Raw genomic sequence first — 21649 nt, 5'->3', positions numbered from 1 at the left:
CTTCATTGGGGATCAAAAAAGTAAATCTGACCATATGAATGTGGTTAAAAATCACCTTCAGGGGTCAGGGGAGTAGCTCTAGCATTGTTACTGGGGGGTAAGATATTCCATATCTTGATACTCAAGGAGCATTGGCTATGTAATAGTTTTTTCTCCAAATTATTGGGGGGGTGGCAACTGCACCCTTGCCTTTCCCCTCCTAAAAAACATGCTCCTGTCAGAGGTCAATGATGGATACATCACTAAATTTAGTTTGTGATACATTTATCCAGCTATTTTGAAGCTGAAAGTATTGTGACTATTGATTGCTTGATCATCCCTTCTGTTGAATGAAGCTAAAGAAAAACATGAGCTTAATTTTTGTATTTGTTTGTAGGACTCTTTAGAGGGCAAGTGGTTTCTTGTAACAGACCAAACCAATTCTTTTATCATGATTCTTTCTAAACATTTAGGGTTGATACTGTCTCAGAAGAAATATAGTTTTGTAGGTTTACAGTATGTGAGCTGGAAAAATTTGCTTTTTTCTTAAAATCATAGAATTTTCCAGTTTGTTGTCATGCCTTTTATGGTTTACTTTAAATAAAACAAGAAATATTTGAAAAAAAAACATTCTCTTTTGGCTTGGAAAGGTTTTGATTAGAACAAACTAGTCCCTTGAGTGTTCTATGGAGAATGGCTCAAAAGTAATTTTGTAACAATCATTGGATTTTTATTTCCCATTTTTGGACCTAAGGTGGGTAGGGGGAGGGCTCAATGCTGGCTGATGATTGAGACATTTGTAAGTACCTCTGATATTCTGATTGATATCAGCTTTCAGTGTAATTACTGTTTGAAGTAAGCATTGGCACTGTTCTGTTTTAAAAGTGCCTGTTTCTGTTCTGTTAATACAAAAAAAACATATTACCTCTTTTGAATGATGCTTTCTGTTTCCTCTTCTGTTTCTGTTTTGTTTTTTTTTTCTGTTTTTCCTCTGTTCTTGATTTTTTGTGATTAAAGATATTTTGGAATTTCAGACAAGTTGCTCATTACCAATAGCAATTTGTGTTTCCCCAGGAAAACCAACTCATTCTGGTTTTATTGACATTCATTTACTTTCATTTGTCAAATCTTCACTTGCAATACTGGAACCAAAGACAGGCCTTTACTACACCACTACTACTATTATTTGGATATAATTCTAGGTCATACGCAAAAGTGTGTTGTTTTTTATTTGGTGCATGAACAGCTGTTAGTGAGAAATATACTCACTAGGAAGAAATAGTGGAAACTGTCAAAATGAGTCAACTTTTTTTCATAACAGTGGCTATGTCTGGGCATCAATAACATAAATTTGGGAGAGGGCAGTACCCCCTAGGTTCTTTGCCCTGTTAGATTTTGAAATAATAACCTTTATGTGTAGTACTTAAAATAAAAAAAAACATGGTTTTAGCCAACATATGGGGGCTATTGCAAAGGAAACATTCTTACTTCATAATATTTAAAAAGATTGTAGTTAACACATTTTGATGCCAAATCTACTATTCCTCACCCTCTCCCCTGAATATGCAAATATTACCCAAATCATTCTATATATTTTTCATGCATTACTCTTGTTTCAACTCATGTTCCCATAAGTTGGGATCTACACTGGCAAGATCAAGAAATAGAAAAACATATGAAAAATATATAATTCAGGCTATATATTTGTACATTCGGAGCTGGGGGTGAAGTGAAAGCACCTTTAAAATGTGCTAACTTCAATTTTCCTGCATATTATCAAGTAAGAATTTTGTTCTTAATGTGTTTCCTTCTCAGTCCCAGTTGTAGATTAGTACCAAAGCCTGGTGTATTTTCATTGTAAGAATTGAAAGGAGTGCAGCTAAACTGGAAGTGACTGAAAAACCAATAGATGACAATTTTTTGAATCTAAAGGAATGGGAATTATGTTTGGATAGTATTTAAATCAGGAGGATCTGTAAATAGACTAATGCCATTTTTTTTTTTATTTAAGGTAAAATGTATTTTCCTTGTAATTTGTCTCATACACTTGCTACAAAATAACTAACCTGACAAGGCTGATTTAAGCTGCATAGCAATGAAAATTTCTGTAATAGCATTAAGAAGTGCCCCTTTTCCTTTGCATTTTCACCCTTTTCAAACTGTGGTTTTAAGATGGCTTCCAAACATCAGGATTGGAGAAGGAGCAAAAGATGGGCTGTTGGGGGGGGGGGTCAGCCCCCTACCCCAAAGCAACTAATGTCTCTGCTTGAATGCTAATGATTTTGATCAGACTGCATAAATTGATGACAAAAGTTATTTTTTCATTGAATTGTCTCAAATAGCTAGTATGCATCCCAAGAAGATTGAGGTGATACTGGGTAAAACCTGATATAGACATAATAATGCATTTTCTGAAAAAATGGACATGAAAAGATTCTATGCTTTCACAAAAGTGCTACCAGAGAAAAGCGCTACCCTTGGCAAGTAGCAACCTTTACATCTGTTCCTCTATAAGGAACAATTTCCTGTAACTTTGACTAACATTGATTGCCATTGCAGATGGATGTTGATGGACCAGGTCCAGTTTCAGATGGACCAAAAGGTGATGGCCTTAGACAATACTATATTGCCAAGATAGAAGAACTTCAGCTTGAAGTGGCTGAAAAAAGTCAAAATCTTAGGCGTCTTCAAGCTCAAAGAAATGAGCTGAATGCAAAAGGTAAAGTCTTATGGAACAGTCCTGATATAATTGCTTAGGTGTAATATATTTAGTATATGTTTTTATTTTTCAAATGTTTGTAGTTAAGGAAGGAATTATTTTTCTTGTGAGTAAAACAAGTCCTATCTTTCAGTCTTATTTTACTGCTGTTCTTTTTCTTCTACTTTCCAAGTCTTTTTTATTTTCTCCTTTTTGTTTCTTAGTATTCTGTTGAAATTCCAGTTTTAGATGACTTTGTTATTTATCTTGTTAATATGTGCTGCATGCTTAATACTTCACTATGTAAGCCATTTTTAGTTTAAATACTAATTTTATCACTCTTCTGCTGGTTTACCCTAATTTTGTTTACCTAGCCTCCCTTTGCTTGCTCAGGACTTTGGCCTTTGCTTCTCTATCGTATTCTTTTAAATTGAAATACCTGTGCAATATCATTTGGATAAATAGTATATTTGTTTTTCATGATTAATTTGTTAGCCAGAAATGTAGAGCTATATTAAAATCTAATTGGCAGAGAAATAAAATCTTAGAATGACAAAATAAAACTAACAGAATTACTACAAATGAATAAACAAAACCAAAAAAAACAACAAAACAAACCAAATTGAAGTGAATAATCACATCAGATAAGAAAAGGTATGGCTATAGTGCAAGTCTCATGAAGGCTTATAGTGCAAAGAGTTTGTGTGGATCAGAGTAAGCATTTTTAACCCTCTCCCCTTCCTTGTCTTTCCCCCAAGTCAAAATTAGAGGTCCATTTGGCATCCCTAACGCCCCCTTTCCCATCAAGTTTATGGTCCTTTTAGTGCAGGTGAAAATTTCACATGAACTAGAAAAAAAAAACTTTTTTTGTCTTTTTTTGGGGGGGGGGGGGAGAGAGCCTTACCCCTAAACTAAATTTTTCTTGTATGGTAGGGTCTCCAGTTTTAAGTTCCAAACTCTTCTCAAGGAAAAAATTTTTTCTCCCTTTTTTTGGTCCAATTTCCAGGTGAACCATTTTTATGGCACTTGGTATCTACTAAGTGACATATAGCAATTGCAAATTCTGTCAGTCTGTCTGTCTGTCCGTCCTGGTTTTGCTAGTTTAGGTTTCTTCCAGGTAAGCTAGGATGATGAAATTTGGCAGGCATATCAGGAACCAAACCAGATTAAATTAGAAATTGTCGTTTCACTGATTCGATCATCTGGGGGGGGGGTGAGTGGGGGGACGGTAAATCGGAAAAATTAGAGAAAATGAGGTATTTTTAACTTATGAACGGGTGATCGGATCTTAATGAAATTTGATGTTTGGAAGAATATCGTGTCTCATAACTCTTATTTTAAATCCCGATCTGGGGGAAGTTGGGGGGAACCTAAAATCTTGGAAAACGCTTAGAGTAGAGGGATTGGGATGAAACTTTAGTGGTAAAAATAAGCACAAGTCCTAGATACGTGACTGACACAACCGGAACGGATCCGCTCTCTTTGGGGAGTTGGGGGGGGGGGGTTAATTCTGAAAAATTAGAAAAAATGAGATATTTTAACTTACAAAGGAGTGATCGGATCTTAATGAAATTTGATTTTTGGAAGGATGTCATGTCTGAGAGCTCTTATCTTTAATCCCGACCGGATCCGGTCACATTGGGTGGAGTTGGGGGGGGGCCTAAAATCTTGGAAAACACTTAGAGAGGAGGGATTGGGATGAAACTTGGCGGGAAAAATAAGCACAAGTCCTAGATACGTGATTGACATAACCAGAATGGATCCGCTCTCTTTGGGGAAGTTGGGGGGGAGGGTTAATTCTGAAAAAATAGAAAAAAAATCAGGTATTTTTAATTTGCGAAGGAGTGATCGGATCTTAATGAAATTTGTTATTTAGAAGGATATCGGGTCTCAAAGCTCTTATTTGAAATCCCTACCGGATCCAATGACATTGGGAGAGTTGGAGGGGGAAACCTAAAATCTTGGAAAATGCTTAGAGTGGAGGGATAGGAATGAAACTTGATGGGAAAAATAAGCACAAAATCTAAATACAAGATTGACATAACCGGAAAGGATCCGCTCTCTTTTGGGGGAGTTGGGGGGAGGGTTAATTCTGAACAATTAGAAAAATGAGGTATTTTAACTTATGTAGGAGTGATCGGATCTTAATAAAATTTGATATTTAGAAGGACCTTGTAACTCAGGTCTCTTATTTTAAGTACCGACCGGATCCAGTGTCATTGAGGAGAGTTGGGGGAATCTTGGAAAATGCTTAGAATGGAGAGATCAGGATGAAACTTGGTGAGAAGAATAAGCACAAGTCCAAGATACATGATTGACATAATTGGAACAGATCCTCTCTCTTTGGGGAGTTGGGGGGGGGGGATTTCCAATGCTTTGCCGAATTCGGTGATTCTTGACGTGCTAAAACGATGAAAATTGGTAGGCGTGTCAGGGAATTGCACAAATTGACTTGATAACAGTTGTTTCCGCAATTATACCATCTGGGGGACAGAGGAAAAATTGAAAAAAATGGCGTATTTTTAACTTACAAATGGATGACCGGATCTTAATGAAATTTGATATTCAGAAGGACCCCGTTTGAGCTCTTATTCAAAATCTCGACCGTATCCGGTGATATTGGGGGGGGGGGATTTGAGGGGGAAACAATCTTGGAAAACGCTTAGAATGGAGAGATCAGGATGAAACTTGGTCGAAAAAATAAGCACAAGACGTAGATACGTGATTGACATAATTGGACTAAATCCGTTCTTATCGGGGAGTTGGGGAGAGGGGTGTTAATTCGGAAAAATTAGAAAAATTGAGGTATTTTTAACTTACGAACGGGTGACCGGATCTTAATGAAGTTTAATATATAGAAGGAACTCATGTCTCAGAGCTCTTATTTTAAATCCTGACAGGAGCTGGTGACGTTGGGGGGAGCCGGTTGGCTCCCCAACCGGCTTCCGTCGGCTCTTTACGCTAAAGTTTATTATTATTATTATTTTTTTAAGTAGAGTTGTGAGAAAGTGTCAAACTTTAGCGCAAAGAGCGAGGCGTCGAGGAGGGGGCAACCCCTTTCATAAACGGGATAATTTCTTTTCGTTTTAAGTTTTAATGTCGCTCATTACTTGCAGTTAAAAAAAAACTTGTTTTTTTTTTATTTAATTTTCCTTTTAAATCAATCTATTCAAGTTCAAGTTCTATTTCTTTTCATAAAATAACAATAATAAAAACAATACCCCAAAGGGCTCGATGGCCTGTTATTTGGGAAACGGCATACAATAAATAAAGAATCATAAAACTTGTCATAAACATACTAACCAACATCTAAATATAAATATATAAGGAAAAGAAATCAACTCACCGGCAGTCCCCACGAAACAGCGACCCTCACATCACCCGACAATAAAATACAAATTAAAATTCTCTGCGTCATCGAGGATACAACACCAACAAAACAACAACCGAAAAAGGAAAAAAAAAAAACCATATGAAACATTTAATAAGAAAGCCTTTAATAAGAAACTTTTCATCTGTCTCTTAAAGGAGCCAAGTGTTCGTGACTGCTGGATCTCAGCGGGAACCAACTTCCAAGCACACCCCACAGTTACAGCCAGGTCGAAGTCTGAACGAACCGAGGGTCTAGCTCGAATCATCACATCCTCCCGGTTACGAACCATGTAAAAATTTACTTCCCCTACTAGTTTGAGTAGTCCCGAAAAACAACATGGGAGATCTCCCTGGAAGTATTGATATGCCAAAGAAGATAGAGATAAAACATAAATATCTTTAAATTCATTAAAATATCATTAAAATATTGATTGTTAGAATTTTGCTAGAACTCATACCATATGAGCTCTTGGCTCTTCCGACCTCGTCACAAGTGCCATATGAGCTCTTGGCTCTTGGTTCTTGGTTTTTTTTTTTTTTATTATTATTATTTAGGTCCCCTTGGCCCAAGGAATTTCAAATATGGGTTTTAAGCCAATAAAAAAAAAAGTAAATCTAAGTAGCTTTTTCTGTGTGCTAGGGTCTCCTTGACCTAGGAATGCAGAGTTTCAATTAATTAGATGCAAGTTTCAAGCCCTTTAGAAAAAAGGGAAGCTACTCTATTTTTTCTTTTCTTTTTGCTGTGTAGCCCAAAGAAAATAAAAACCTGGATTTTTCAGGGGGACACCACCCCAAATTAATTTTTCTAATTTGGCTCAGTTTGACCTGGAAAGTTCTGGTTGCAAGTTAAAAACCGATCAGGGATTTTTTTTTTTTGTCAATTTTCTGACCCCTTATACCATAAACCCTTCAAACAAAAGTATGATCCCCCTAGCTCAGGCAACACTTTCTGAAAGTTTCAAACCAATCGGGAAAGAAAGAAGGTCTTGGGCTCTATTTAGGCTGCAATTTTAAAAAAGACCTCTGGCTTCAATCTGATAATATTCTTATAAATTTGGGCTTGTCTTATGAAAGGCAATTTGAATTTCAAGCCGCTCAGGAAAAAAAGTTTGCTGGCTTCTTTTAGGGCCCTATTTTCAGCCAAGCTCATTGTTTTGTAAAATAGAGTCCCCTTGGCCCAAGGTCTCTCGGATATAAATTTCAAGGCAACCCCCGAAAATATTTCCTGGTCCTTGTTCAGGAGAGGGGGACCATACCCACAATCTGATTTTTTTTTTTTCCTGTGTATGTGCATGAGGGTTCTTTGGGTGTTAATTTTAGTGTGTTTGAAGGGGGGAAAATATTTATTTTGGGTGAACTTTTTTTTTCTTTTTTTTTTTTTGTAGTCTTCTTGATCCAAGGATTTAAAGATACAACCTTCGAACTAATCTGGAAAAAGTTTTGCACTTTCGGGGGGGACCATGAACTTAAACACAACTTATTATATTATGTTTCTCATGGTCTGGGGATTTATGGCTGCAATTTTAAAATTGATCTTTTACAACAAGATTTTTGCCCATCTCATTAACAGTTTCTTCCCTTCAATCAAAGATGCATGGTCTCCTTACCCCTGCCACATTTTCTTCCCTTCAGTCAAAGATGCATGGTCTCCTTACCCCTGCCAATGGTCTGTGCAATTTTTAAGCCAATAAGGAAAAATGTTTTTTGGACAATTTTTGGGACTCATATTTGGGGTGTCCAAGCCAATGGAACTGTAAGGTTGAAGCTGTTTGGAGAAAAAAAAAATACCCTGATTTTTGGGAACCACAATTTTTTCTATTGTTCCTTGTGCATTGGGGCCTTCTTAGCCCAAGGATTTATGAATGTAAGTTTCATGTGGATCAGAAAAAGCCAGCTTTTTGGTGCCTGGTACACTGAGCAATTTTCTGTTCCTTAGTTTCCTCTTGATCCAAAGATTTAGAGCTATAAGTCTGGATAGGATTGGGAATCAATAGTAGTTTGATGAGTTTTTTGGCTCTTTAACACCCTCCATCGTTCTAACAAAATATATGTTTGTCTTGACCCTTGAAATGATCCCTAAAATTTCAAACAAACTGGTCATCCGAGATAAAACAATCCTCCCTTTTCAACTTCAAGAGCTAACTGTAAACATTTGACTGTTTTTATAATTTTCAGGCCTTATCGCAGGGGCTTATAGGGTCCTCTTATCCCCGGAAGAAAATTTATCAGACATTCTGACTATTTCGAACATTATGAATATTACAAATTTTGATCCAAAATCACTGAGTTTCCAGGAGTTTGATACCAAGAAAAGACATAGGAGGGGATGTTATCTTGCACGACAGCATATATATATAAAAAAACAAAATTAAATCGAATTAAGAAATTTTGGTGTAAATTCAATTATTCCTTCCTCTGTTTATGCATCACGGAATCAAATCTTTTGTAGGATTTTTATTCTTTGCTAGAAAATGGGGACTCATATTGCAAATAGGACCATGGTATGGAATTAGAACTCACAATGTTCTGATGTTTTCTTGTCATTATTGTTGCATTCTTAATTGACTTATAATTATGTTTATTTATTTTTGTTCTTTTGGTTTCTGTGTTAGATCATGACTCTAATTGGGCTATGGGTGGTTTAAACCTGTATTTCTATTATTTTTTTTTAAGAACTAATTTTGATCTATTCTTTCAGTTCGCATGCTTAAAGAGGAACTAGCTCTTTTACAGGAGCAAGGTTCTTATGTTGGTGAGGTGGTTAAGCCAATGGACAAGAAAAAGGTCCTTGTCAAAGTACATCCTGAAGGAAAGTATGTTGTGGATATTGATAAGAATATTGATATGAATGATGTAACCACCAGTTGCAGAGTTGCTCTCAGAAATGACAGCTACGTACTTCACAAGATTCTTCCAAATAAGGTCGATCCGCTGGTGTCTTTGATGATGGTGGAAAAAGTCCCTGACAGTACTTACGAAATGGTTGGGGGTTTGGATCGTCAAATTAAAGAGATTAAGGAAGTTATCGAATTGCCAGTTAAGCATCCTGAGTTATTTGATGCCCTTGGGATTGCTCAGCCAAAAGGAGTGCTTCTCTATGGACCCCCTGGAACTGGTAAGCTTTAAAGCTATATTTGTCTAAAATGCATTGTCACTAATGTACATGTTACCAGCAAGAAATGTTATCACTAGCTCTGTTTATTTATGTGTTCCCTATCACTTGAACTCAAAATTGTTTTCATCATTTCTTAGCTAACAATGAAGTCTTTGTAGCTTTTGGGAATGATGCTAGAAAATTCACTGATGTCATGCACCTTGGGAGCAGTGCTTTCATTCTCAGTTTTTAGATTTTGGGGAAACAGGACAAAGTTTTGGTGTCAAATTTGAGATTTTTAATACAAATGTGCAGCTTTCAAATATTTCAAGCTCCAATTGCGAAAATAAATACCTAAAATTGTAATGGTGGTAACTTTGAAGTAAGAAGTATCATTCCAATGTAGTAGAAAATTTAAAATTGTAGCCAAGTTGACTCAAGATATCTCAAGAAAGTCTCTTTGAGTGGTCTGTAAAGTGGCTTGAATGAAAAGTGAGCTTCTCTAAGCTACTCATTGTATAAATTAAAACGAGTTTGCATCCGTTTGCTTTTGTATGAGGTTCTGCTGTAATGCTTAAGTGTGGCTGAACTAGCTAATCAGTTTGCTGGGAGGTTTTACTGTAAAGCTGCCAAGTACAAACATAGTTAAGACTTCAAATGACTTGAGTATTAGTCAAGGGCCTATATGTATTAATTAAAACAAAAACAAGTTTTTTCAACTGAAAGCAAGGAGCAACGTTAAAACTTAAAAACGAACAGAAATTATTACGTATATGAGGGGGTTTGCCCCTTCGTCAATACTGCGGTGCGCTAAAGTATTTTTAGTACTTTCAAAAGAGCTATTTACTCTAATTAAATGGCCTTTGTGATTCGGGGGTCATTCTTAAAGAACTGGAACAAAGTTCGAACTTTAGCGTAAAGGGTGAAGTATTGACGAGGGGGTTCGAACCCCCTCATATACGTAATAATTCCTGTTTGTTTTAAGTTTTAATGTTGTTGCTTACTTTCAGTTAAAAAAACTTAGTTTTTTATTTAGTTTCTGATCGTTTTTAAATGATGCTGGGAACACTAGCGCCCTCTTCATGGAAAGCTCTCTTCCCCCATGAATAATTCCTCCATGGAAAGATCCTCCCATGGAAGATAGGCAAGAAAAAACAATCTGGGTTACAGTACATTGGCATTTGTTTCTCATAGAGATCTGTTTGTCTGGTTATCTGTCCTATTTTCTAATATTTATAATTAATAGCTTCCAAAAACTTTCTCTTTTGGCGGAAATCAAGCAATATTTATGAATATGTGCTTATAATGTTTTGATTCTGGATTTTGTATCTTGAAACACCAGCCGAATAATTTACAAGGTCAGAAGCCCAAAAACGTGGTAACTCTTTGAAGTCATTTATAATTTTTAGGCTACAGACTGCATTTAGTTTTGAGATGCCTATTTTATAGGCATCTATAAAATAGAAAGCTCTTCCATTTGAAAGCGCCATACAAAGCTCTTCCATTTGAATTGAGAGCAGTTATTCATAGAAAAGTTTATAATCCTTTAAACTAAAAACTATAACCATAAAAACTAAAAATTTGAACTTTGACTCAAATGAGAAATTATGGTGAAGATGAAGAGTTGTGTTGTGGGGACCTAATTGATGAAACATATCAATACAAAGTTATATAGTGTGGAGCTTTGAAGGGGAGTTTTATGAGTGATGGGTCCTTTTGTAGGTTGTGAGGTGAGCAGTTATGTTGTTATTTGATTTTGGTGCTTTGAATGAAAAACTAAGACCATAGCCTTTGTTTCATAAGTTTTTCATGCCCTTAACTCTTAAATTATTTCTATTATTTGATGGGGTGCTTTTCTATTAAAGTGATTACCTAAATATTAACTAATAGTCAATTTACTTTTAGTACTCTTACTTCTTTGGCTACTCTAATCACAGAAAAAGCTCTTTCATAAATAGCAAAGTTTATAATCCTTTAGGTTCCTTACTGATAAGCAATTTCCTCTTCAGGAAAGATGTTGACTTTGTAAAAATAAAGTAAATAAATATTAAATGAATAGTGTTTGACTTTCATCAAGAAAGTTAGTTAAAAAATTTGAAGTTCTCATGAATATGGAATGATATTCATTACTGATATTTTTCCAGATAGTTTTATCTCAAATTGATATTTTTTGTCTTATTGATGATTTTTTATTTATGCCGAGTAAGGATAATGTTTAGCTAGCAGAGATCAACAAAACTCCACTATGGCGAAGCAACAGAATAAAGTGTGATTTTGGAATTCTATTGAAATTAATTCTATTAAATTTTTCTCTTACAGTTAAAACTTTTCGAAGGTTTTAGGAGATGACACAAATTATAAGAGGACAATTAAATTTAGACGGGTGACATTTTTAGAACTATAATTATGTTCTGATTATTTGATTATTAATGTAGACGTATATAAAAAAAAAATCAAGAGCAATTACCAACAGTGTCAATTACGCTAAAGCAAAAAGAAAAAAAAAACGTTTTACGTTTTGTCTATGTTAGTTAATTGTAAGGACTACTTTCTGAAATAACGTCTTTTCCTACATAGTCCTAAGTAGTGTGTACTTACCTGCAAGGTCTCAAAGGTCTAAAAGCAAGTTCCATTGAATTCTTAGGGATTTCATCAGATTTTCTTCATAATTTCTTTTAAGTTAATTATGAATTCGAAGAGATAAAAGTTATATAACTTTTCGTATAAAGACAGCCTTCCTCCTGTTGTGAGGAGTCAGGAGTGGATTTAGGTACTATATTTTCCAATATGAATTGAGGATTTTTTTTCTGTTCCAAGATTGTAGGATACCTTTTCAACAGTATGAAGCCTGCATTCACTGTGTTTTGACTTGGATGATTTTTAATTTATGCTGAGTAATGATAATGTTTAGCTAGCTAAGAGCAACAAAACTCTGCTATGGCGAAGCAACTGAGAAAAGTTGGTATGCCAGATTTTGTAGGTCGCCCAGGGTAAACAAAAATCACAAAAGATTGATATGAACAGAAAAGAATAAAAGACCTTTTGCCATAAGGGCATAAACTTGTAGCTTTTTTTTTGTATTTCACAAGTCAGGAAGTATCAGTGAAAAAAGGAGAAGGGAAATTACCCCTAACCTTGATTTACACAAGAAAAAATCTTTTGTGTACTTTGTTAAGAAATTGCTATGTGACATTCGTTTTGCTTTTGCTTATCCAACAGAATATAAAAATTCTGTTAGTAAAAAAAGCTCTAATTAAAATATGCTTTATTTCCTTAAATAGTATATAATTGACAATTGCATCTTGGAACATTGCAACGTTAAAAAGTAACTATCGTACTGACTTTTTCACTGACTAGTTCAGACGTTTCGAATTGGACTTGTTAGGAGTTTTGGAAAACTCATACCCCAAGGGTAGGAAATATGAAATTAGGTGGCATAAAATTTACTTACTCGGGCAGGAAGCATGAGGTGCATAAGCAGAGAGACGAGATTAGTAGTCAATAAGTAAGCTGCTAAGTCTTGCTTAGTGTGGAGAGGTATTAGTCATAGTAGTATATGTCTCTTTAGAACCGACTTATCGAGGTAATTGTAAGTCGAAGGAATTTTACTTGCAGTTACAGGAACAAATAGACAGGGTTCCTGGTAAATATTTGGTGTTTTTATTAGGGAATTTTAATGCCCAGATCGGTAGAAATAAGGATAGATGGTATCCTTGTCTAGATAAATTTGGTCTAGGAAGGGAAAATGGTAACAGTTATAGATTGTTGCAATTTTGTAGATACAGCCTAAGAAATTAGATATAATCAATGCACTTTTGGTGATAAAATGGTCCATAAGTTAACATGGTACTTACATGACGGTAGGACAGATAACCTTATGCATTATGTTATTGTAAACAGAAGAATGGCAAGCTCAACACAAGATGTAAGAATATATAGGAGTTCTGTTATTGACGTTAAAAGTATTATCTAGTAGTGTCTAGGGTTAATGTAAAGCTGAAATTTAAGAAGGGCAACTACCTCCCGGGAAGTAATGACGCTGGCAGACCCTAGGATGAGAAATTGAGAAATGCTTTCCAAGAACAGCTCAGTATTAAATAAGAGAGTTAAAAATTTTACAATATAGAGGATGGATGGAATAATAATGGAAAAATAGTTCTGTGAAGTAGCATGTGGTGTCTTGGAGAGGAAAGTTAGAAACGCAGCTAAGAATATTTGGGAAAACTACTTGTTTAGCAGAAAAGAGGAGGATCTTGAAATAAGAAATATTTGAGTGATGGGTCATATGAGAATAAGAAGACTGTGGGAAAAGTAGAGAAAGAATTAAAATGTGAACTAAAGAGTTGTGAAGTAAAGATCATGCTTAAACTTGCTGGACATCTGGAAGATGGTATAATAGTAAAATATTGTATTGGCATGTTAAAAAATTGAGAAGGAATAGTCATTTGAGCTTATCCAGTTAAAGATAGGAACGGGGCCTCAATTGATGGCAGGGGAAAAAATTAAAGAGATATAGGCTAAACATTTTTGAGAATGCTGTAAACCGTGGCAAAGGTATAGGAAAAGATATAGAAAAGAATGAACAATTTTTGTCACGCTTTGGATGTGAAGGAAGATTTATTCTGTGAGGAATAACTTAGTATGATAATAGTCTTAGATTTAGATGAGTTAAGGTTTTAAGAGAAGAACAGTGTAGTTTCAGGAAGAGTAGAGGAGATTAACAATTGAGAAGTGTCTTAGTCATCAATCCCCTTTAGACCTCAATTTTTATTATAGATTATGAGCAAGCTTTTGATTCAGCTCATAAGAAGGCTTTAGAGAAGGTCCAATCCTTCTATAGTATACCAGATAAATACATTAAATGTCAGTTCTATGTAAAAGCATAACATTGCAGCGGTTAAAGTGGTTAGTAGCTGGTTTCTTATATTCTCTAACCTTTCATCTTTCATTTAATAATAACTTTCATAATTTAGTTTAATTTGTCTTCGGAAAAAAGTATACATTTGTTATTGGCTAAACGCAAGCATTTTTTATGTTTTGACTCACATCCTAAGTCCTCAGCTATCATCTCCTTTTTATTCTCATTTAATACTGTAGATTTTATTTTATTTTGTCTTCTCTCCTCATTTGCTTTTTTTCGAATATCTTCTTTTGTGTTCCTTTTTCGAATTTCTTCTTTCATTGTGCAGAAGCTAACCGCTTCATCTTATATGTAATATCGATAGCTCTTCAGGTAGGCCTACATAGAGTGGAAACATAATACAGTTTAGCATTGAGTATGCTTATTAGTCGACCCAGTAAACAGTACAGCCGCCTCTGTCTTCACCCGCTAAAGCTGAATTACGAAGCCACTAAACTCTCTTATGCGTCGATTTGCAAAGACGCAGCTGTGGCCAGTCTTGCTAAAGCTATTGCACGAAAGTTTAATATGAAAGGCTATCAGGGTCGCAGCGATAGCTAGCAGCCTAGCCAGAGATGGCCACGTCCCATAGTAAAAAATACAATAGCCCATAACTCTTAAAAATAATGTCAGATCGAAACACAAAGTACACCATTACAGCTGCTTTGTCTAAAACCCATATATGGGGATAATTACAGAAGGAAAATCCATTGGTTTGAAAATCAAGAGAAGTGGCTGCAGCCATGATATTCTGCATCGAAGGCATCTTTTTTTCCTCCGTAGGTATTCATTGAAGAACCCAATAGGATACAAGCGTTTGAATGAGTAAAATAAATTCTTAGACTTTTATGCTTAGTTTTTGAATTCCATTGAAGGTAAATGTTTTCGCGTCACTACCTGTGGCGTTATAAAAAAAAACGAAAAGAACATAAACATATGAGTTTTTTTCACGTTTTAGAAGCTACTAAACAAGTCACACTTTCGAGGCGGCTAAGGTAGGATATTTTAACTCTTTTTCTTGTGCTTTTGGGAAATACACTAATTCTAGAAGGTGTGAGTATTTGGAAGCTACTTCGACTTTTTCGCACAAACTGACTCGGTTCTCGAAAAGAGGAAACTACTCAAATAGCGTTCTTAGCAACATCGACAATTGAAAAATGTCTGTCTTCTGACATTGGAAACAGTGTTATTTTTTATCTCTTGTTGTCAGAAGTGACACTGTTTTGGTTTTTTCTGTTACTTGACAAGGCTTCATTTTTTGTGTCATCGCATTGACTTATGTGTAATTTCTTTACCCTCTTTTATGTTAAGGTGAAATCTGCCTTAAAAATCTGTTAAGGTAAAATTATACAAAACCCAATGTGGAAAGACCCCTAAATGCAAGTGTGTGATTTGGTAAAATAAATTCTTAGAATTTTGGGCTCAATTTTGATTTCTACTTCAGACTAGTTTGGGACTCGTGAATAAAAGTGAATTTTCGATTTGAGCAACTTGGTGGAACGAGTATGTTTTTGTTGTTTTTTTGTTTTGTTTTTTACGAAGGAATTGGACTGTACTTGTGATAGTTAGAAAGTAAGTAAGAATTGGAAGGATCTTGCAAACAATAATTTTATTACCCATGGAATTCGATGGATATGCTTATTAGACCTTTTTAAACCTACCAAAAGGATGTTTTAGTAAAGATCTAATGATCAACTTGCTGTATATCAAGACATTGTTACTGTGCTTGCATCACATATTACGGGTGCACCAACTCATGACTGTTTCCAAACTGCTATAGTTCGACAAAATCTACTCAAAAATTGGTACAATATTAAAGGTCTAGAAATGAGTATACAGTAAAAACTCTGTATGCTTTTGAAAGATATTTTACCGTAGATATCTAAAGGCTATGCGACTACTCCGTTATTTTATAGAAAGATAGCAGAATTCAAGATGTCTGGGTTCTGATTCTTGCACAGAGGTTTATTCAGCTGTGCAATGCTGTGCTCTTATTTGTAAGGAATCTAAACAGGCTCTACTCATAAAAAAAAAAAGAAAAAATTATTGGTGCCAAATAAAGGACATTTTTTTTTCTTAATGCAAATTGGATAAGGAAGTAATTTTTATGTTAGTTATATATATAGTGCAAAATTTGGTAGATTGAGACGACTGTTTACATGGATATTAGGATTATCATTTAGAAAATCATAAAAATAAATTATTATCTGTTCTTAATTTTTTCAAAGCTTTTTCTTTTTATGTTGTATCTGGCAACCCTGGTCCACAAAACGCATTGCGTTTTTGTTGACAAACCAGGAAATTTGTTCTAGAAGGGGCTCGATTCTTCTAAAAAAATCAGGTTTCCATTCATTTTGACATTTTTTTGCAACAAATTATCTTTTCTTTTGATCTGTCGGAGGCATATATTCACATCTGTGATTATCTATATATATTTCTAAATTTTACAGGGAAAACCTTGTTGGCTCGAGCTGTTGCTCATCATACAGAATGTACGTTTATTCGCGTTTCTGGATCTGAGCTTGTTCAGAAATTTATTGGTGAGGGGTCTAGGATGGTTAGAGAGCTTTTCATCATGGCCAGGTAAGTTTCTCTCACACGCACGCACACACTCCACCCCCCCCCCCCCCCACACACACACACGCTTCCTCTCTTCCCCTCTTTCTTTTTCAATTTTCCGTTAAAAAATGTAATTGTTTGAACTGGATAGCATTCGAAGGTTCGAGTTTTATCTAAGAACAAACCCTTAACCCCTATCATTTTTTATCTAATATTTGACATAAATTCTTATGAAATTTACACATTTTAACGTACCAAAACGTTTATAGGCTAGGCTAATACAATATTTCTAATAAGCTTTAGTTTATATTATGTTTGTGTGTGTGTGGTTTATGCTATTGATGTTTTGTATTCTGTCCAACATGTTTAAGGTTTGCTGTTATATTTTTTTTTCTTGTATTTTCACAATATATTCGAGTTTTGTTGTTAATCAATATAAAATTCTAAAAAATCTTAGGGTTGTAATGTAATTTGCAAACCTGTCTCTGCGCATGGAAGAGAGGGATGTACGGGTCGGAAACCTTAACCTCTTCTAAGCCACTTGCTCCCTCAAAGCTATTGGGAATAACTACTCCCTCAAAGAATTAAAGAACTGTACCCCAAAAAAGTAGTTTTTGGCAATTACGGTGAGGCAATTATTTCAGAAGTTTGAAAATGACAGATACGATACAGATACGTTTAGGCGTAAGAGGGACGAAATGTTAAAAAATCGCCTGTTGACACGGATTCGGAAATGGTAATTTAAATTGAAAGTAAAAAGTAATAACAAATATATGGGAACTTGACTCTCAAAAGCTGGAAGACATTATAAATCTATGGGAGATTGAAATGAATAGTATACCATTGAGGTTTTCATGTCTGAAAACTACATTGGATATTGTCAGAACTCTATCATATAAATTGAAGAAAATCATCTTTTAACTTGGCTTAGCTCTCAAATGCAATAATAACGCTTGATTATTTGTTTTCTTTTCCACTAAGGATAGCAGGCGACTGGGATATCATTGAAATTTGATTTTAGACTCATTTGGAAGCTGAAGCTTTCATCTGCTCTCTTTTATAAAGTTGTTTTGATAGTACTTAAGCAGAGTTCAATTTTTCAGAAAAAAAAATACATTTGTTAGTGTCATTTCGTGAAGACATAATAAGAATCGTGAGATAAATATCGTGAAGATGATAAGAAGCACAACGTTCGGATCGTTTTAGTCATAAAACCTGATAAGGGAGTTTGGGTTTTTACCAAAAAAAAGGAGTTTGGCCTTTTACCAAAAAACCTTTATTTGTGTCATTTTCATGCTCATAAACTTTGGAAGTGTGATATGAAATCGCGCTTTATGAGGTCATCCTAATAACTAGGTTGTAATTCACTATTTAAATCATCGTTGCAGTAGGAGCTGCAACCTAGTAAAGGAAAAATTAGATAAAAACTGGCAAAAAAAAATAGTTATATCTCGCTGATTCAGGAATGGTAACTACTATCTAAATGATTCTTAATAGTAAAATGTTGTTTATAAAACAAAATTGAGGGAACTTCAAAAATAGCACTCCTAAAAATGGCGTCAGGTTGAAACGAAAAACATCATTGGGATCGCCGTGGCCGAAAATAGGGACCGAAAAACTGTATATCATAGCCCTGCATATTGAGAAAAATTGCTTACCACCTATAGCTGTAAATCTAGTTGAAAGTCTTGGTGAATAGGATGTATATTGAAAGATCAATTTAATGGATCAAATACTCAAAGGACAATGAAACCACTTGGAAGCGGTTTATGTTTATATTATATTTCTTTATTGCAAACAAATGTTATTTAAATAGTTCATGAAAGAAAGAAATTGAAGAGATCTCAGAGGTTTCGTGCCTTGGATTGGGTTGTCCAGGGCTCGCTTTCGATTAGTGTTGAAATTATTTTCGAAATAATTAATAGTTGAATAACCTATCTTAACAGGACTACCCAGTGTCCTAGCTTTGGTATATCTAAAAATGACCAAAAATTTATAATTTGGCCGGCACATGGCACCTCACTGTGGCATTACCAAGATACATTCATAAAAAAAAAACATATTACTGAAATAAAGTAAATTGAAAAAATGTGTTCTATTCGCGGTTTTTTCTGCTTTAAACAGAGACATTAAAATTACTTTCAGTATGGGCCATTTTTCTCTTTATTGGGTTCTTTATAAGGGAACCTGACTTTTCTTCCAATTAGAAATCTTGTTGAAGGTTTGCATCTGTATGCGATTCTGGTTACTATTAAGTATCACTTTTATTTTGTATTTGTTTGCTGCAAAAAATTTTACATTCACAAAAAAAGAAAAATTCAAGAAGCATTGGAAAAACTGAAAGAAAATTATGCCTATGCTAAAATGTTCGTTATGCCATCACTGACGGTAGTCGATAGTAAAAGCGATTGACAAGCTATCATAGCCTGTAAAAAGTAGGCGAGTTGTAACAATAACTCGTAAATAATATTTCTATGGTTTTCTATTTTTTCTATTTTTACTTTTTTTTTTGCTTTACTTTTTTTGGTTTATATTTTTACTTTTCTATTTTTGCGAAATATCTGCCGCTTTGATTTTTGAAAATAATTATACCCAGAAGTTTTATTTTAGATAAAAATAGAGTACTGATGCTAATGTTTCTCCTTGTCATTTTTTGTATTTAATTTTTAATGTGATCTTTACTAATGCTTTTTTGTAATTTTTATTTTTCGTTGGTTTTTTGTTTTGTTGTTGTTTTTTTTAGGTAATTTTTATTCAATGTAATCTTTTTGTATATAAGAAGAGTGGAAAGGGACATGACTTTCTTTCTCCTTTTAGGGAACATGCTCCATCAATTATTTTTATGGACGAAATCGACTCCATTGGTTCTTCTCGCATTGAGTCTAGCAGTGGTGGAGATTCTGAGGTGCAGCGAACTATGCTTGAACTTCTCAATCAACTTGATGGTTTTGAAGCTACGAAAAACATTAAAGTTAGTCTTTTCTCTCATGTCCTTGCAATTTTTGAGGAATTACAAAAAACTTATTATCCCTAAAAGTTATAGAATCTTAACGAAAATCACATCATCGCATTCAGAATATCAGAGAACCCCACTGTAGAAGCTTGAAGCTCATATCTACAAAAATGTGGATATTCGTATTTTTTGCCAGGAGACCGATCTTAAATTGTGTTTATTTGTTATTTATGTTTTTTGTATTTTTTATTTCTTTTTCCCAGGGGTGATCGTATCGACCCAAAGTTCCTAGAATGTTACAAGAGGGCTCAATCTAACGGGAATTAAAAGTTCTAGTGCCCTTTTTAAGTGAATTTCAGTTAAAAAAAAAGTTGTGTTTCATTTAATTTCTTACGGGTTGATGGGGGTCAATTCAGATGGAATTCCATCTGAAACGTGTGTACTGATGTTCTTATGTCCTAATATATGTTCCCTCTTTACGACAAGCTTTCAGCTGTAACCTGCACCAAAAAGGCAGAATACTTATTTCATTGAATTCGTTAGTGTCATGTCTATCCATTCCCCGAGCCGAGAGTTACAATACTTGATTTTTTTTACATTACTTATTTTTTTTTTTCGTATAGAAGGATCTAAATTGCTTTACTATTGGAAATTATCCTTTTTTATTGATTTAAAATAATTTTCTTCGTACACTTAATCTAAACATTTTGCCAAATTGTATGCCAAATTTTAAAAATTTAATTTGACAAATGGATGAAACTGAAAACATATTTTAAAATCAAGAGGAGGGGGTAATTTTTGTTGTTTTGTGTTTTTTCAATGAGATCACCAGCCGAAATTTTTTTTGTGAATTGGAATTCAAAAAAGACTATTTTAGTTTAATCTTGGTGAAAAGAAATAAAAAATTTGATTGAAATCTACAGGGCACCGTAAATACAAGTTTTCGGAACTATACCACCAATTAATTTTCGGATTGACTGTCAAAAGGAGTAACTATAGCACAAGTTTGTTTTTTCGTTGATGTATTAAAACTGGGTCTAAGCGTTTCCCCCCATATAATTGCCCCCTCCACCCTCCCTCAGAAAATCCCCCTCTCCGCGGTAAATCCAACTTCATATTCCCCCTGGAAGATTTCAGATGTGGATTAGAAGGGAAGTCGAAGGTTCTGATCGACAGTTTCAAGTCAGATGCAATGTTATAGCTTTGCCTGTAGTAAAGAGCTATAAGGGCCCAGTGTATTATTATTTGTTTATTTTTTCCAGAGGCAATTCTTATAGAAGGAGTGGTCGTATTAGCTTTGGAGGAGCTTATTCGATTGTAGATTAATAGTTCTTTTTTAAGAGTCAAAAGTGATTGGAGGACAACAAGCCATGCCCACGCCGTTTTTTTTTCTCCAAACACATCCTTTAAAAATTTTGAGATAGCTATTTTCTTTGCAATAGTCAAAAGGTCAAATAATCATGCTTCTATGTTTGACAGACCCCGGGGCAAGGGCTTTAAAGACTGCTAGTTGCCCATTTTCAAGATATAAGGTTTTATGGAAACGGTGGTCGAGTTCTAGTCCTTTTTTTAATCGAAAGTGATTGGAAAACAAACCAGTCCTCCTGTCCTAGAGCTGATCTTAATGCCTGGTCCTTTATAATTCCCGGAAAGTGATCACACATCAATGAAAATTTTTAGATAAAAGCTTGAAACCTCCACAGTAGGGTTCTCTGTTTGAATTGCTGTTTGGGGGAGAGGCAAAAGCATTAAAGGGTGCATTTTAGTGCCGAAACATCTTCACTCGTTGAGTCTTCAGGTAAACACAACATTAGTTCTAAGGAAGGGGCGGGGGAAGGTAGAAATTGGTATTTAATCCCTCTTGATTTCTGGGAGTATTTCTGGTCTACGATGTTATTATTAAATTAAAGAGTAACATCAGACCCAAATTAGCAGAATTTATTCCTTGTGAAGGGGGCTTTCCCCCTTCGTGTTCATAGAAACTTTGCAGGATGCTCATTCGATCGGAACTTGACAGTTCTGGTCCTTTTTTATAAGTCGAAACTGATTGGAGGCCAACAAGCCCCTGTCCTAAAACTGCTTTTGATATTTGGT

At 34.8% G+C, this 21649-nt stretch overlaps 1 protein-coding gene across 1 annotated transcript in view; it reads left to right on the top strand.

Moving 5' to 3' along the window:
* The window catches only part of LOC136027385 (26S proteasome regulatory subunit 8), a 55011-nt gene that overhangs the window by 2436 nt on the left and 30926 nt on the right, over positions 1-21649 (top strand). The window contains exons 2-5 of the mRNA XM_065704576.1: positions 2539-2698; positions 8748-9164; positions 16494-16626; positions 19420-19573. Coding sequence (XP_065560648.1) covers positions 2539-2698; positions 8748-9164; positions 16494-16626; positions 19420-19573 — 864 coding nt within the window. The remainder of the gene's footprint in view (positions 1-2538; positions 2699-8747; positions 9165-16493; positions 16627-19419; positions 19574-21649) is intronic.

The sequence above is a fragment of the Artemia franciscana genome, chromosome 5 (assembly GCF_032884065.1).
Source record: "Artemia franciscana chromosome 5, ASM3288406v1, whole genome shotgun sequence".
In the NCBI taxonomy this organism is placed as follows: domain Eukaryota; kingdom Metazoa; phylum Arthropoda; class Branchiopoda; order Anostraca; family Artemiidae; genus Artemia; species Artemia franciscana.
This window is presented reverse-complemented; position numbering and strand designations above follow the sequence as displayed.